The sequence below is a fragment of the Lonchura striata genome, chromosome 28 (genome assembly GCF_050655825.1).
Source record: "Lonchura striata isolate lonStrDom1 chromosome 28, ASM5065582v1, whole genome shotgun sequence".
In the NCBI taxonomy this organism is placed as follows: domain Eukaryota; kingdom Metazoa; phylum Chordata; class Aves; order Passeriformes; family Estrildidae; genus Lonchura; species Lonchura striata.
Genome location: NC_140730.1, coordinates 5,901,390 through 5,918,920, shown reverse-complemented (window position 1 = coordinate 5,918,920; position 17,531 = coordinate 5,901,390). Strand labels below are relative to the sequence as shown.

At 61.3% G+C, this 17,531-nt stretch overlaps 1 protein-coding gene across 1 annotated transcript; it reads right to left on the bottom strand.

Annotated features, from left to right (window-relative positions):
- Window positions 1–4,779: 4,779 nt before the first annotated feature.
- MKNK2 (MAPK interacting serine/threonine kinase 2) lies at window positions 4,780–16,058 on the bottom strand. Its single transcript, XM_077788779.2, has 14 exons — window positions 15,965–16,058; window positions 15,680–15,866; window positions 13,693–13,774; window positions 13,449–13,550; window positions 13,231–13,328; window positions 12,238–12,317; window positions 11,699–11,772; window positions 11,515–11,619; window positions 11,123–11,178; window positions 10,718–10,813; window positions 9,074–9,268; window positions 8,818–8,982; window positions 8,671–8,714; window positions 4,780–8,425 (listed from the first exon to the last, which is right to left on the bottom strand). The coding sequence occupies exons 2-14, from the start codon at window positions 15,725–15,727 to the stop codon at window positions 8,158–8,160; spliced, it is 1,413 nt and encodes a 470-aa protein (XP_077644905.1). The 5' UTR covers window positions 15,728–15,866; window positions 15,965–16,058; the 3' UTR covers window positions 4,780–8,157.
- Between the last annotated feature and the right edge of the window lie 1,473 nt (window positions 16,059–17,531).

The following is a 17,531-nucleotide window of genomic DNA, read 5'->3' as shown; positions in this document are numbered from 1 at the left end:
TTAAGAGGCTGTGCCACTGCCTCGCTGTGATCTCAGTAACTGAACCGTTAAAGTGAGTTATTCTTCACAGGGTAATTACATTCCCCCTCTCTCTGTTATCCATCCCCTGATCTGTGCTGCACACACACCCAGTCAGGAGCAGGCCTGTGGTCCGTGAGTCCACGTGTCAGAGGGGAGATGGCCTGGCTGCCCCTTCTGCTTCCTGTGCCTTGGCATTACAGCTTCTGTAGCACACAGAGACATGCTGTTTGTGTGGACTGTGTGCTGTTTGTGTGCATTGTGTGTTGTTTGTGTGGATTCAATGCTTCCAGACATTCCAGATTTCAATGCTTACACAGCTCTAGGATCTCCCCATGTGCCACTATGGCCAGACACAGCAGTGCTGCTACACCGCTGATTTTGACTGAGAGTCCAACCTGCCTTTGTATCATGTTATCAATACCTGTTTCTGCTGCGTTCTGTGCTGTCAGGTTTCTTGTTGCATTTTTAAAGCTGCATTTCACATGGACATGTTTGGGAAACTCCTATGCAGAGCTCTTGTCCTAACAATCCCAGTGTAGGCAGGCATGACTAGGAGCCTATAAAATCAGACAACCAGAGAACCATAGAATCATTAATATAAGAAAACATTTTTAAGATCAAGTCCAGCTGTTACCTCAGCATCACCACCACGTTCAGCACTAAACCATATCACCACATGTGTTTTGAACACTTCAGGGCTGGAAACACAGCATTTTAGAGTATTATTTATAGTATTAGAAATAGTATATTTTAGAGGAACAGTCATTTTTCCTGTGAAACCTTTCATTTAGTAATAATAACCAGGCATTCGGTACAGCCATATTCTCTGTTAAAACGCTGCATCCTTTACTCTTTAACACCATTTCCTCAGCACATCACTCCCCCCGTTTCTAGCCCAGCTGCTTCCACAGATTTCAGCGTCACACTTTTCCCTCGGGGCCGTGCAGCCTGGCCGCCCGCCCGCCCGCTGCTCAGGCCTGTCCTGCTTGCGGATGTTCCTTTCGGGACAGAAACATTAGAGGGAGCTGGAGGCTCGCTGTGCCCGGCTGGATGGTTGGACGTGGCTGATGGCTGGCAGGAATGGCTGTCGGCACGTCCCAGGCGCCGGGGGGTCACTGCCTGTGTCATCCCGCACTTACCCAGCTCCAGGAGTGCCACTGAGAGGCTCCCGCCCTGCCTGGGAGGTGCAGGATCATCCAGCCCATGCTGGTGGTGCATGCTGATGTTTCTTCACCATAGCATTCCCTGCTCCAAAATCCCAGCAAATTCATCCTCCACAAACTGTGGTGCCTCCGAGGGGTCGGTGTGCCTGCCAGGGAGGACGGGTGCTTCTCCATCACTTGAGAGGATTCTGCACCCGTTCAGTCCTGATCTTCCCAGCACCACCAGCCTGCTCTGTGCCATGCTCACCGTGCCAGCCCTGCCACCCTGCATCTGGCACATCCTGGTTATTCAGCCCATGGTAAATTAAATCAGGGTGATTTGCATTGTGGCAGGAGCCAGAGGCTTAATTCCAGAGCAGTGTAAGGAAACACAGCTGTGGATCTGGGGAATAATGGATCTGTGTGGGACACTCACCATGGCGCTGTGGGATGGGGTGACAGGTCTGCTGCAGCGACCCAGCACCAACACCGTGGTGATCAGTGGTGTGTTAGACCAGAGGAATAAAAAGATGAGTGTCATACAGGAGACTTTACCATCCCAAAAATAAACCTGGGAACAAACACTCCTATAAAAGGCCCGGCGTCATTATTTCTGGGTCTGGATGCCAACAGATTCCTTCAGAGATCAGGCACTGGGCAAAGACAGCGCTGTTTTAGCTGGGCCATTCACAGTGGTGGACGTGAACAAAAGCCTCACCCCAGCAGTAACACTGGGCAGGGAAATCGCTGGGGTTCAGCTGGTGGGATGAAGGCTGACCCCATCCAGGGCTGGACATGAAGGGTCTCACAAGGCTATGAGCAGCTGGAATGAAACCAGAGAGACCAGAGTGCTCAGAGCTGGATAGCAGAGAACATCTGGCCTTTCTTCACCTCATGAAGGCAGAAAAGAACATTTAGAATGTGTGCTCCAAGCAAAGGCTAGAAAGGTATGTTCCAAGCAAAAGCCAGGCAGATGGAGCTCTCCCCTGGCTGAGCAGCTCACCTCAGAGGAGGCATTTTAGGATGTAAGGAAGCTCCGAGGAAGACTGCATGGCAAAGACAGAGACTTCCTGGGTGTGAGCCAGAGGAGGGCAAAGTGGGACCTGCCAAAACCCGTGCCTTAGCACCAAGCCTTGATCTTAACCTCCAGCCAGGTGAGAAGGTGACTCACGAGGCCCAGGGCCCACTCCAGCCATGGGACAGGTCTCCTGGGTTTTGGGAAAACCTGACCCTGCTCTGCTCCCGCTGACTGACCACAGCTCCAATTGCCCGTGCAATTCCACCCGGAGCTGGAATACTGTGGGAAAGCCAGAAGTGAACCCCATGGCTCTCCAAAATCCACACTTCACCATCCAAAACCACAAACAAGGCTGACCAAGGCCTTCTCCAGCAGTGAAGGAAACAGAGGTGCCATGCTGTGCCACCAAGGCTCCTGGTGCAGAGGGAGCAGCCACAGGAAACACAGGCAGGGCCAGACCTGTGTGCTGGGCTCTGCTGGGGTGCACAGCACTCATTCCCTGAGATGACTTCAGAGGGAGAACCTGCACACACCAGTCAAAATCACACCAAAATGGCACATACTACAGAAAAATCACCCTGGATGGTTGGTTTGGGTTGCCTGGATAGGAGACATGATTCTCTGCAGAATGCACAGGAGTTCTTTCCTCTGCCCCATCACAGGAAGCATTTTAAAAGCACCAAAAGGAAAATTAAATTTTTTTTTTTTATCCAAAGCAGCTGTTTTGCATCAAAACACATTTCACACCTTCCCCTCTGCATTGCCCAGTGCCAGTTTGGGGTTCACTGATGGTTCAGGAGAGCAGTCTGGTCCAAGGAAATGCATGTTACTCACTCCAGGGTGATTTTTTGGACAGACATAGAATCAAAGTGTTGGCTGATCACCCAGACCATCATTTGTCACCAGCAGAGCTGGGCCCAGACCCAAAATACTGAGGACACTTCATCTTTGCTCCTGCCCAGCTGCCTCATTGCTGAAGCCAGGTGTGACCCCACCAGCCACCCCAGTGCTGTGGCCACTCAGATCCAACCATGACCTGATGCTCCGTTAAATCCTGAAGACAGGCGGGCTGGCACCAAGCCACCACGTCACCCAAACCTGGCTGACCCTGCGCCAGCCAGGCCACCCCGGTGGCTCTGCAGTGGCCCCTTCCCCCTGGGCCTGTGCGGGCGGCATCGCCCTGCTCCGCTGCGGGGCTTTTCTCCAATGCAAATCCACACCAGGGTATTTATAGCGCCCTTATCCCGGCGGAGCCTATTTTGGGCTGATGCTCAGGCACCAGAGCAGCACAGGTTATTTTAACCCAGCGCTGGGTTATTTTCAGAGCTGCCCTTCTCTGCACGTGCTCAGGAATGGTTTCCAACTACCAGGCGCTTTCTGGGGTTCGGGAAATTGGGAAATGGGGAGAAGAGGGACCATGTGAAGGAATTTTAGAGATTTGAAGTTAAACCAGCATCTGCAGCAAAGCTGCCTTTGACACACCTGTCTGGGATCCACCTAGAATCCTGAAAGGATTGTCTGCAGGATAGCTCTTGAGCAAAAGACAGGAGGGGAACGATTTCTGAAGCACACAGCTGAGGGCCCAGTGATGGTGAAAGAACATGCAAGAGAGGAAGAGCAAAGAGCTGGATGCTCCTAAAATGTCCAGGGTCACCAGCTGGTGGCCCCAGGCCCAGGAGGGAACAATGGCTTTGTTCAACAGAGGCAGGAACAGCAGCATGGGATGGGACATGCTCCTCATCCTCAGCATGAAGGGAACCCCAGCTCTGTTCTCACCACATGCCATCCTGGAACAGTCAAGGAAGGGAGACTTCTGGAGCCATCCTGATCCAGATGCTGCAAGAAGCAGCTGCAGCATTTACCAGGCAGTGAGCCTGGATTCTCAGCAGCACTGCAGTGAGGCTCTCTCAGCTCAGAGCTGGGAGCAGCAGTTGGTCCATGGCAGAGCCCACAGCCCATTCCCCAAACCAGGGCTGCCATGGATGGGGTTCTGCCAGGGCAGCAGCACCATGACAATAGTATCCAGAGGGATCCAGCTCCATTCCCCAGCATAGCAGCAGGGCTGGAGAAGTCAGGATTTTTAATCTTTCAATTCAACAATGTCTTGCCTTGTCCATGTAAGAAAGCTCAGCAGGGCCTCTACAGTCTTTTCCCCACACCCTGATCTCCAGCCTCCAGTCCCCACTACATTCCCTATCCCACCATGTTTTCCTCTTGCCCTCAGTGTCCCCCTCTGCCTCCTGACCCATGGAGGGGTTGGGGGGATGTGCCAGGAGCGTCCCTGGGGGTGGCAGGGCAGTCCCAAAGCCACTGGTGCAGCTGGCAGGGAGCACAGCCCTGCCCCATGACCTCCGGTTCCCATTGGGATAGCGAGGATCACACCATCCTGCTGGGAAAAGTGAGTCAGGGCCTGAGCCCCTGCCAGCCCCTATTCCTGGCACCCCACCCCAGCCGCACTCCCAGCCCCCCGGGCCAGCAGCAGGCTGGGAAGGAACAAGTGAGTTGGGAAGGATACTGGGGAGAGGAGCCCCTGCATGGAGTGCCACCCACTTCCCCATCCGACATGCCCCCCCCCGCCACAGCCACCTACCCACCATATAGGTCTCAATGCATTTTTATTAAATTCTTACAAAACAGAATACAAAATTCTGGCATCAACAATTGTTATAAAGGAAAACTTCAATTCAGCTGTATCAGGTCACCTGGTACATACAGTAAAGTGCTTCTTTTTGTGTGTTTGTTTTTTTTTTCTTTTTTTGTTTTAGTATTTTTGTCTTTTTTTTTTTTTTTAATATTTTCTTTTTTATTTCCCAGCCAGCCCCTGAGCAGTGGCTGCTGTTGCACAAACCAACAGTGCGTTAACGTGACTCTTGTTGAACCAGCTTTGGCAGTCTTCATCAATTGTAAAGTGGAGAAAGTTTCTCCTGGTTTGATAAAAAAGAGTTAGCTTCACAGTAAACGTTTCTAACCAGTTCTAAGTCGAGTTAGTTGGCTGGAGGAAGGGTGGGGGGGAAGGAGAGGAAGCGAAAACACTTAACATTTCCAGCTTAAAAAAAAAGAAAAATTTTTGAAATTGGTTTCCAAGATAGATGCTCTATGGAGGGGGAAAGTTTGGAAAGAGGAAGAGGAGGAAGAAGAGTGCTGGCAAGAGGGGGTCGCTGGTGCTGGACCACGGGAGCATCTGTCTGGAAACCGCCCCGGGAGAGGTGCTGGCAGCGGGGAGGGGACGTCTGGCCCTGGCACAAGGGTGTCCCCAGCCATGCCTGCCCCACCAGGGCACCTGTGGGTGCCCAGCACTGCCACCAGCCAGGCTGGAGGTTTTCCAGTCAGTTCCTGGCTCTTAGAGGCATTTCAAGATTCTCTACCAATGCACAGACCCGGCCTTGGGTCACACCCCCGAGTACCATGCCAGGAGCACCGGGTCCACACCAAACCCCACCCAAAATGCAAAGCCAAGCCCGGGACGAGCTCAGATGCTCCCAGCACATCCTCCAACTCCTACAAACTCCCACAGCATCTTCTGGCTGCACATCCCCGGCCGAGGACACCCACGGGACACAGGCAGGGTCACCCAGGCCTTCCCCAGTGTGTGGTGTACTTACACATAGATATAAAAGAGATCGCTCTTATCATGGGGGAAAAAGGGAAACTCAGTTTGCCAACAAAAGCAGCATGTGGGACAGATACATTTTGGAGACATCCCCCTGCCATCGCCTTCCCATGACTTTTTTGTTTTTTAAAAAAGGCTGCGGCGTGCAGCATCAACGATAGCTTCACAATACCAGCTCAAGGCATCGCGTACTGTACATCATTCAAGTATTTCTTAATATAAGACAACAAGGAATTATCTACAACTGATAAAACAAAATAAGCTATAAAAAGTAACAATGTACAATCAAGATGGATTTTTTTTTGTTTTTGTTAAAGGAGGCCTCTCCAGGGTGTCCTGGTGCCTGCAGGGAGGGTCTCCCCTCACCACTGCCTTGCTCCTCTCCACCCAGCACAGTGGGACTGGGAACACATAGGGAGAAGGAGATCACAAATGCGAGACAGTTTTGGGGGTGGGATGGGGATGGAGTCACCCTCCTCAGCCCCCTGGGTCAGCAGAAAGGCTGGGAAGGGTGAGAGAAGATGGCCCCTGGCCTAAACTCCATCAACACCCAAGATCATCATCTCCCAAGATAACTCACACACACCTCCCTGAAACAAAAAACAACATATATTGCATAGTATTGCTGTCAGCAGTCTTAAAATAAAAAGGAGAACTTTCTTTTTTTTTTTTTCCAGAGACAGTGACTGTCATCAGCTGAAGACCCAGGGAAGTCTGTTTCCCAACTCAGAGCTCCCAAACCCTAACACCTGTGCACGATGGGCCAAGGCTGCTTTTGCAAAATATGAAGCTCAAAGCACTGAGTGAGAAGGGACAGGAGGAGGCTACGAAGGGGGCACTGCCCTCCCAGTAGGATGGGGGCTGGCAGCGGGCACAGCTTGGTGGCAGAACCCCAAGCAGTGCCTGTGGCAGGGAGCAGGGGGTGTCAGGGGGATCTGGAGGCTGGTCTGGCCCGAGCACACGCCCTGCTCCCCTGGACAGACCCAGAAACAAGCCAAGGGCCTCAGCACCCCGAGTCCTTCCTACCCTGAAGCAAACTCCAAGGAAAGGACAACGCCGTGCACGCCTGAACACACGTAAACAGGGATGCACATGCACAACCACCCACACCAGTGCTCTCCCTGCTGAACACCCTGCTGCTCTGACCCCAAATCTTCCAGCCCCACATCCCCAGCTGCTCCCAGGCTGCTCCCCTGTGCCCTAGCCTTTGGGTGCTGCTACCAGCTTGCCTGCTCACCCACTGGCACCCCTGGAGCATTGGGCACCCTCTGTGCCCCCCGACCCTCCTGCCACGGCAGCCTCGGGGCCAGCCTGAAGCCACGGCAGGTCTCACTGTCCTGCAGCAGGTCCTGATGCTTTTTAAGGGGGTCATTGTTTTCCACAGAGCACACAATTCCCAGACAGTGTTTCTGGCTGCTCTGGCCACCCTGAACACCTCATCCCCCATGCACATCCCCAAGGGCACAACCACCAGCCCTTCCAAAACCCAGGGTGCAACACCTGACCTGGCACAAGAGCACAGCCCTGGATGCCCATGCAGCCCCCAGGGAGCCGCCAGCCGGAGCGTGGGAGGAAAGGAAGACATTTCTCCATGCCCTGTTGAGAAGCACAGCTGGCAGTTTAAAACCAACAGTAATTAAAAAAGGAAAGAAAAAAAAAAAAAAGGGCAAAAAGAAAAAGAAAAGGGGTGAATAGCTTATTCTGGAAGCAGGAGGCCAAGGAGAGAGGGTGGGTTGGGTGCTGCTCCCTTGCTGGCACCATCTCTCCCCAGCCCGAGCAGTTCCCTGCACTGTGTCCCCCTGGAGCCGAGCTGGGGACGCCCCCGAGCACAGGACAGAGGGGGTCCCCACACCCGGGAGGTGCCTCCAGACCCCCAGGAAGGGGATTTTGTGGGATCTCCCCCAACACTGGAGAGAAACCTGCAGCTCTGAGGGGAGGGACGAGGTTAAAACGCAACTCCCGTTGTTGAAAACGCGACCGAGGGTCTTTTGTTCACAGTATGAAATGAGCTGAAATCGTCAAAGCAGCCGCGGACACAAAGAGTCCTTTGGTGTCAGGGAGGGGGAAAAATGTCAGAGGAGAAACCAAGAGCTGGGAAACAAAAGTCCGTGTGTCTGTCAGATGTCCTTGAGTGTGCCCTGGGTGAAGCAACCTCACACTTGATTTAATATCTTTAAAAAAAAAAAGATCTTAAACAAACCCTCCCACCCCCAGACCTACAAGATCAGCAAAACCTTGGAAACCAGCCACAGGGACGAGTCCTGATCTTGTCACTAGCCAGAAACAGTGGGGTCAGGGAGGGAAAGGAGAAGAAAGAAAGGGGGAGAAGGGGGGACATGGGGTACAGCAGGTGTGAGGGGCACCACTCAGGCTTGGTCGGCCACCAGGACCAGCGGGGCCACCAGGTGCTGCCCAGAGGCCACTGCCTTGGCCAGGCTGCTCTTCTGCCGCCGCTTGGCCAGCTTGGACTCAGAGGGAGGGGAGAGCTGCATGGCCCGTGAGGTAGCTTTGATGATGATGGGTCGTGCTTCCTCCTCCGCCTCTTCCTCCTCGTCCTCATCATGCCGTGTCAGCTGGCGGTTGACAGCGATGGCCTCAGCAGCAAAGGAGGTGAGCTCTTTGGCACTGCTGTTCCTGCAGGGGAGGCACGGGCTCAGGGGGGGTGTGGGGGGCTGGAGGGAGGTCAGAATCAAATATCCAGGTGTCCCTCCTCACATGCTGGCCATGCCAGACACCAAAATCAAACCCAAAGCAGCAGGGCTGTCCAGACACAGAGTCATGGCAGAGCCCCCAAAAAGCAGAAGGAACAGATAGTAGTGCTGCTGAGTGGAGTCAGGATTTAGGGGGTTGGCAGGGGCCCCAGGGCAACCCACACTCACCTCTGCAGGATGATGGGGGTTGGCAGGGTGTTATCTGGGGCACACTGCAAACAAAATGCAGCCAGTCAGAGCCAGGATTGTGCAGACAGGTGCTCCCCACCCCGGATATCGGGAGCAGAGAGAGGGGAGGGGAAATCCAGCACTCACCCCTTGCACCCAAGGGTGCTCCAGGACCTGGGCTGCGCTGAGCCGCTTCTTGGCATCTCTCACCAGCAGCTTGGAAATGAGGTCTTTGGCTCCAAAGGAGATATGTGCCCAGTCCTTGTCAGGAAACTCATACTTCCCCTCCTGGATGCTCTCAAAGAGCATGTTCTGAGCAGGGGGAGAAATAACAGGGGCTGAGCCATGAGTGCTGCAGCCAAACTGGGGGTGGGTTTGGGCGCTGCTGGGGTCCCCCACTCACCTGGCAGGTGTGGCACGCCTCGCCCCGGTCCCAGCCGCAGTCAGAGCCACAGTGGCCCACAAAGGGGGGGTACCCGCTCAGCATGATGTACAGGATGACACCCAGGCTCCACAGGTCACAGCGCTTGTCGTAGATTGAGGCCTCCTCGTTGAAGGCTTCCACCACCTCTGGGGCCATGTACTCGGCTGAGCCACACTGCAGGGACAGGCGGGGTGAGCCCCGAGGGTGGGGACCCAAGGGGCAGGGGGTGAGCCCCGAGGGTGGGGACCCAAGGGGCACAGGGTGAGCCCCGAGGGTGGGGACCCAAGGGGCACGGGGTGAGCCCCGAGGGTGGGGACCCAAGGGGCAGGGGGTGAGCCCCGAGGGTGGGGACCCAAGGGGCACAGGGTGAGCCCCGAGGGTGGGGACCCAAGGGGCAGGGGGGCTGGGAGGGTCCTGCCAGATCTCCGGGGCTGCACCTCTGAATGGAGGGCGCTCCCCAGGTTTGCTCCCACCACATCGCCCTGCTGGGTTTCCCACCACAGAGGATGCCACAGACCCGCCTCTCTGGGGTCACCCAACAGCAGCTGCCACCCCGAAGGAAAAAAAAAAAATAACGCCTAAAGGGTGCAACCCCCCACGGCACAGCAGAGCCAGACCCACAGGACCCACAGCATTGTCACCACCCAACCGGCTCCGCGGGGCAGGCCCAGAGCCTGGGAGCGGCCGCAGGACACGGTGGGACGAGCCGGCCGTGCCTGTTCCTCCGCCTGACCGCGCCGGGTCCCCGGCCGGCACGGGCGGAGCTGCCGCGCAGGGTCCGGGGCGGGAGGAGTTAACGCAGCGCGGAGCCGGCGGCCCCATTCCCCTATCGCTCCGGGGACTCTGGGGCTTTCCAGCGCATGACCCGCAGCCCACACAGGCCCCGTGACCAGGGGAGAAAAGAGCTGCAGCCAGCAGATAATCGCCCCGTAACGAGAGAGGCCTCCCGACGAGGGGCCTCTCCGGCCCCAGCAGCTGATGCCACCGCAGAAAACAACACCCGCAGCTCGATCCCGGTGGGAACGGAGCGGCCGCCCATGGGCTGAGCACGGGGAAACTCGGGGCACCGCGGGAGCTCGGGTCCCGCCCCGGAGGAAGGAGGGGTTTGGGGGGCTCTGGCCGCCGCCCCGGCCGCGCTCTCCGCACGGGCTCCGCTCCGCCCTGCCCGGCTCGTCCGCACCCCCGAAACACCGGGGTGCAGGGCGGTGCCCGCACGGGGGGCACCCGCGGCTGGCGATAAGGGGAGCGCGGCTTTCTGCGGGAGGTGGCATCTGTGCGGCACGGGGACACCCGGGAGCTCTCGGCGTGCCCAGCCCGCAGCGCAGCCCCGCAGGCTCGGCCCCCGCCCCTCGCCCAGGAGCCGGGGAAGCGGGGCCCCCCGCCCGGTGCTGACCCGGCTGAGCCCCGCGGGCTCGGCGCAGCCGCCGCGCTGCTCGGGCTGTTGCTAAGGCTCACGGCAGCCCGGGCGCCGCGCCAGCCCCGGCCCCCCCGCCTTATGTAACCGCATCTCCCTGCCACGGCGGGCGGGGACGGGGGACGAGCAGGGGTGTCGGTGCAGCTCCGCTCCTGCGGGCTGCAGGGCAGCTGGGGGGACCCCGCAACGCGGGGGGCTCGCACGCTTACCGGGGTGAGCAGCTCCGGAGTGGAGATGGGGGAGCAGTCGCCGTTCAGCTTGATGCCGCTTCCCAGGTCAAAGTCGCAGATCTTCACTGGGGAGACCTGGGGAGAGGGGGGAAGGAGTGGTCGGTGACCCCCCCAGCATCCTCCAGGAACCAGAGCTGGCAGCCCCCCGGGGACCACAGCCGTGTTTTCAAGCCACAGCTGCTCAATGCCGGGTTGTGTCATGCTTCACACCACGCTGTGCTGTGGCATATGGGGTGTGTGTGTGTCCCTGGCAGGACCTGGGGGGGGGGGTGTGAATGTGTCCCTGGCAGGCCCCTCCTGCACCCCCCATCTGAGGAATCACCCCACTGTGCCCACCCCCCCAGGCAGCACACCCTGCACCCACCCTGGCTGCTCCCCGCTCACCTGGTCTGGGCTCTCACACAGGATATTTTCTGGTTTCAGATCCCTGTGTGCAATCCCTGGGGGCAAAAGAGCCAATGAGGGTAAAAATCCCCCTCCTGCAAGACTGCTATAGTGTAAAGTCTGGGGGTGGCACAGGGATCCCTCCCTCCCCACCCCAAATCACTGCCTGCACCCTGGCAAAAGGCAAAACTTGCTGCTGGGCCCAGATCCCAACCAGACTGGAGGAACAGGATCTGCACCACAAAAAGCCTTGTGATGCAGCTGGGCCTGACCCTGCGTGCTGGGACGGGCACTGTCCCCTGGGCAGGAGGGTGGGAGAGGCAGTGACACCCCCGGGAGGGCCCAGCGCACCCCAGGGTGTCCTCAGTGGCACCTGGGGCATCGCAGCTCACCTTTGTTGTGCAGAAAGTGCAGGGCACTGGCGATATCCTGCACCACCACGCTGGCCTCCAGCTCGTTGAAGTGGCGTCTCCGGTGGATGTGGGTCAGGATGGAGCCTGTGGCCAGGTGAGAGCAGAGCTGGGGCTCGTGGGGGTCCTGGTGCCCCAGCTCCCTCCCCCCCAGGGCCGCACTCACCTCCCCTCATCTTCTCAAACACCAGGTAAAACCTCTCCTCCTCCTCGAAGAACTCAATCAGCTCCAGGACATTCCTGCAGGGACCATGGCATCAGTCCAGCATCCCCCCAAAACACCTCCTGGGGTCCCCCCACAGCCCCATCCAACACAGGACCCCGAGAGGGATGCAGGATGGGAAAACTGGGCTTGCAATGATTGAAACCACACGGCCAGGGCCCCCCTGGCCGAATTCCAGGAGGGAGAGGGGCTTGCAGCGCCCGGCTCCGCTCCTCCCTAATTGCTCACAGCCCCTCCTGGCTCGCTGGCCCGCCCCACACAGCCCGGCTCAGCAGCAGGGGCTCGGCTCCAACTTGGCCACCGAGGCCCTGTCGTCATGGCAAACCACTGAACGTCCCCTGCGGATGCTCCACCGTGGCCAACGGGGTCAAGGGGAGGGAGCGTGGGCAGAGGGCGGCCTGGCTGTGGCCCACGGGTGCCGCGAGCATCAGCCGGGTCTCAGCCCGCTCCCCGTGCCCACAGCGGGGGATGCGCTGCCGTACCTGTGTCCCTGGCACTGATAGAGCATCTCCACCTCCCGGAAAACCCTGCTCCGGATGTGTCCCAGGCGCTTCTCTATGATCTGGAAGGCAAAGAGGGGGTGCCAGGGAGGGGCCGGGGCACTGCTGCCCCTGCGGCGCGGGGACCGCGGGGCGGGCGCGGCTCAGGCAGCAGAACAGGCTGTTCTGGCGCGGGTGCCAAGCGGCAGCGGCCGTGCCAAGCCGCTCCCTCCGGGGCCGGGGCCAGCACAGCTCCACGTGACGCTGAGCAGCGGCGCGGCCAAGGGCCCTATGCCCCACTGGGCGCTGACCCTGGCCGTGCCAAGGGTGGGCAGGGGGACACCCCACACGGGGATGGGGCAGATGGGTGCTGTCATTGCCCTTTGGGGTACACAGAGCGCTCCACCACCACAGCCCTCCCTGCTGCCTCAGTTCCCCATCTGGGGCACCCAAAGGGCCCCATGGAGTGATAGGGGAGGCAAAGCTCTCCCAGTATTTGGCTGCATCTTGGACACAGGGCCCATCCCAGAGCCCACATGCCACGGCTCAGAGTCTGTGAGGTGCAGGGCCACGGGACACCATCCCTGATGCCAAGAGCTCACCCCAACCCCCTCCAGCACCCGCATGAGAGAGACCTCCCTGGAGTGAGCAGGGGCTGAGCACCCTGCCAGCACCACATGCCCCTGTCTGCCCCAAGTCCCCAGACGCATCCCAAGTGTTAGTTTAGTCTCTGGCCTGGCCCCATCGACAGAGAGAGGAGCGTGGCTAAGGGGGTCACCAAAGACCCCAAGCTGGATGGTGGCTGACATCGGTGTGCCATCACCCCTGCCACATCCCTGTCCCTCTGCCTTCCCTCCAGCCCATAGAGCCACAGTCCTGGGCCAGCACCGGATGGTCCTGGGAGCTGGGAGAGCCCCAGATGTGGAGGGCAGAAATGGAGACTGAGGCAGGGGGTGGGAGGAGGGCAGCTCTGCAGCCCCGGCAGTGGAGCTTTACCTTCACCGCGTACTCCTTGTTGGTGATGAGGTTCACGCAGGACTGGACTCTGGCGTGGGCCCCTTCTCCCAGCACCTCCTCCTGCAGCTGGTAAACATCTGGCAGGGGAGAGGTCACCTGAGCTGCCGGCCCCACTGCACACAGCCTGGGACACCAGGAGGGCCCAGCCCTGCCCCAGGCCAAGGGGAACCCCTGGGTGCCCGAGCAGCCCCGCTCACCTTCGAACCTGCCGGAGAAGCTGTCGGTGGCCCTGCAGCGCTTCTTCTTCTTGTTCCTTTTCTTGGCATCAGGGATGTCGATGGGTTGACTTGAAGGCATGTCTGTGCCAGATCAAAGCCACCTGTGTCAGCCATCCCTGTCCACCCACAGCTCCTCCAGCAGCGCCAGGGCTGCCCCCAGAGCCTGAGGGCCAAAATCCCAGGGGCAGGATGGGAGGGAGGAGCCCCGTGAGGAGCGACTCACCAGGACGGGGCGGGCACTCAAAGTTGAAGACGGGCTCCAGGTGGTTGGACTGGTCGAACTCCAGGTCAAAAGGGTTTTGCCCCTGTGGGAGCCAAGAGCAGCAGTGAGGTGGCAGCTGCTGGATCAGCCACCACCGGCTGCCACCCTGAGCCCAGCACAGACACACAGCCCAGCGTGCTCTGGCTCCTGGGACACATTCTGCTCACTGCCCCGTGGTGCAGGACCCCAGCTCATGGTGGGGCACAGCAGAGCTCCAGGGAGAGCCAGAGGATGAGCAGGAAGGCTTTGACCACATCTCCTGATGGGGACGGTGCTGCAGGGTCACTCCTCCAGCCAGCCCCAGGCCAGCACACGGGGGATGATGAGAGGGACCGCAGCCACCCACACCAACCCAACCCCAAATCTCCACCCAAACCTGAACCACAGTGAGCTAGGAGGAGGAGGAAGAGAAGTCACAGGGCAAGACGGGCACCAGGGCCACCCCTCCATGTCCTCCCAGCTCCGTGCAAGGTCACAGGGGCTGGAGCCTGCTCTGCCCTGCTCCAGTAGACATTGTGTCCACCAAGCTGTGGGATACCCCCAACCCAGCAGGATCAGGCCTCACTCCAAACCCTCCTGCGCCCCGGGATCCATGGAGGGCATGGGACCCGCTCCTTCCCCCACACTGAACCACACTGGCACCCAAAGGGACATGGGGACCCCCTGCTTCCTGCTCCCCTCAGCCACCCATGGGATGGGGCAGTGCTAGGGGCAGAAGGGCCCCCTCCTCCCCAGGATTATGAAATCTGTTTGGGTGGAGGTGGCAGCTCCAGCGGCGTTCCCAAACCCGCCCGGTGCCCGGGCCGGCTGCCAGCCCCAGCACGGCCAGCCCGGCCACCGCCAGAAACACCCAGAAGGCGCCTGTTTACCGCAGCCTGGGGGCCGGGGGTCCCCACGGAACGGGGGGGCAGGTTCACACCAGGAGCACCCCCCCACCAAGCACCACTCTGGATCTCCGGGACCAAAACTCTCCTGTGCTGCATTTTCCCAGCTTTCCTCCCCCTGAAAACCTGGATTTGGGGAGCGCAGCATCGCCCCGCAGCTGCTGCCCCCCGGGAGGAGCCCCGGCGGGATGGGGGGGCCGAGGCCTCCGGGAGAGGCACGGGGTGTGCGGGAGGGCAGGGCAAGTACGGGGGGGCACTGGGGGGGCAATTGGGGACCAGGGGGCCCTGCCAGCTGCCGCAGCACTGCCACACAAAGGTCTGGGGGATGGGAGGCTGCGCACGGGCTCCATCAGCACAGCCGAGGTGTCCCCTCCATCCCCAGCCACCGCGGGGGGACACAAACCCCGGCCAGAGGCCACCCGAGCAGGAGCGGGGGTCGCTGCCATGGGGGGGCGGGTTAGGGGGACGCCCCCCGCACCCCGGAGCTGGAGCGGAACCGAACAAAGGACCCCCCCAACCCACAGCCAGGAGGCGGCTCGGGAAGGGGGGAACCGAACGGAGCGGGACCACAGCGACCCCCGCACCCCGGGGTGACAGCGGCAGGTGAGCCGGGGGGTGACGGGCCCGGGCTGGGGTGCCCAGGGCATCCCGGCATCGAGCCTCGCACGGCCCCGCCGGGCCGGGCCTGGGGAGCCCTGAGACCACCCCCACATCGCTGCCGACCAGGACAAGGGGTGCAACTGGGCGGGGGGAAAGTGCAGCCAACCCACCCGCGGGGGATCCCCGCGGGAGCTGCAGCATCCCAGCGCCCACCCGAGGCACGGGGGGAGACACTGACCCAGCCCCGGGAGCACCGCGACCTCCGGGACGAGGGAACAGGGGGGTCCCCCTGCACGGTTTGGGTGGCAGCACCCCCAGAGCTCCTCGGTTTGGGGGGCGTCGGGGGTGGGGCAGGAAGCGGCCGGGCCCCCTCCGTTCCCGGGCAGGGGATGCAGCGATGCGGGCGCACCCCGGCCCCGGAGCCCCCCAGAGCATCCCCGTGGGCGCGGGGAGCAGCCCCTTACCTTGAAGGAGCGGTGGAATCCCGGGATCTCTGATTTCTTCTGCACCATCTTGCTGCGGGGGGGGGCGGGGGGCGGCGTTGCTGGGAGAAATGAGGGGGGGGCGGCAAAATAAAAAAAAAAGGGGGATGGGGGGAGGGAGGCGGAGGGACGGGCAGAGCCGGAGGGGAGTCCGGGGGGTGGCCGAGACCTGCGGGGAGAGGAGGAGGAAGGGGTGGGGGTCAGGCGGTTGCGGCCCCCCCCGGACCCTGCCCGGTTCCGCCCCCGAGCCCCCCGGGCCGGGCTCACCGGCGCGGCCCCGCAGAGCCGCCGCTGCTGGTGGTACCGCAGCCCGCACCGCCGCCCGCTCCGCTCCGCGCCGCTCCGCCGCCGCCGGGGGGGGACGCGCCGCCCCCGCCCCCGCCGCCTTTATAGGCACGGCCCGGCCCCGCCCCGCCCCGCCCCGGGACGGGGACACCCCGCCGGGGCCGCCCCGGGCACGCAAACACCCCCGCCCAGGGTCACAGCAGCACCCCGGACACCCGCGGGGAGCGCGGCCACCCCCCGGGACACAAAAACCCCTCCCCGGGCGCCCACCGGGACACAAACCGTGCCCGCCCCCGAGGACACATTCCCCCCTCCCCGGGAACGCAAACAACCCCCCCAGAGCCCCGGGCACGGGGACAGAAACACTTCCCCCCGTGAGCCCCCAGCCCCCGGCACAAACGCCCCCCGTGCAGCACCGGGGGACACAAACGCCCCCCTGGACACGCAAACAGCCCCCCCCGACATCCCAATTCCTCCTGGAGACACAAAGACCCCCCCGGGCACCCACTGGGGAAACAGCCTCCCTAAGGGGACACCCCAAACGCCCCCCGGGGCCACCCACACCCCACCCCGGGCACCCACCCGGGACCTCACCCCCCTGGATTCCCTCTGGGGATGCCGCACCCCCCTCGGGTACCCCCTGGATGCACCGGGGCACCCTCTGTGCTGCTCCGGGGACCGGGACCCCCCCTGCACCCTGCTGTGGTGTGGGGGAGGCTGGGGACACTCCTCGGAAGGGTCCCTGCACCCCCATACCTGGCACCCCCTGTACTGCACCCCTTTGCCACCCCCCTGTGCTGCACTCAGGTACAGGGACACCCCCCTGTCACCCCCCTGTGCTGCACCCATGGACAGGGACACCCCCCTGTCACCCCCCTGTGCTGCACCCATGGACAGGGACACCCCCAGTCCCCCCCAAATTTGACCCACTGAGGGTGCAGGGGTGGGGAAGGGCAATCCCCGCATCCCTCAGACCCCCTGCACTATTTTAGGGGACAATTCCCCCCCCAGGCACCCCAATTCCCCCCTCCCCCTTCAGACACACTTGGGCACAGGGATGGGGACAGGGACGCTTCTTGGGGACCCCCCTGCACCGGGACAAGGACACTTCACCTCCGCATTCAGGACCTGGTGGCAGGGCAGTGGGGGTCCCTGAGCCCCCCACCCCACTCAGGTCACGAGTGGGGCAGAGCTCAGCCCGGCCTGCACCGGGGGGGTGTGGGCAGGGCAGGGGGTCACGTCCGTCTGTCCCCGCGGGCCAGCCGTGGCTGTGGGGAGCAGGGCCGGGAGCAGGACCCCCTCCCGGCGCGGGGAGCCCGTGGGAGCCCCTCCCCACGCGTGTGTGCCGCTGTCCCCCCCGCCGGTGACGCCGGGGCTCGGCGCGGACGCGCTCGCTGCGCGCAGCGGCTGCGCCGGGGCCGGCGGCTGCGGCACCGCGGTGACTTCACCGCCCGCCCCGCGCATTGGCTGCGCCCGCCGCCGCCGCGGCACCCCGGAGCCCCTCACAGCCCGGACCGCCGTGGGACAGCCACGGCACCCCGGAGCCCCG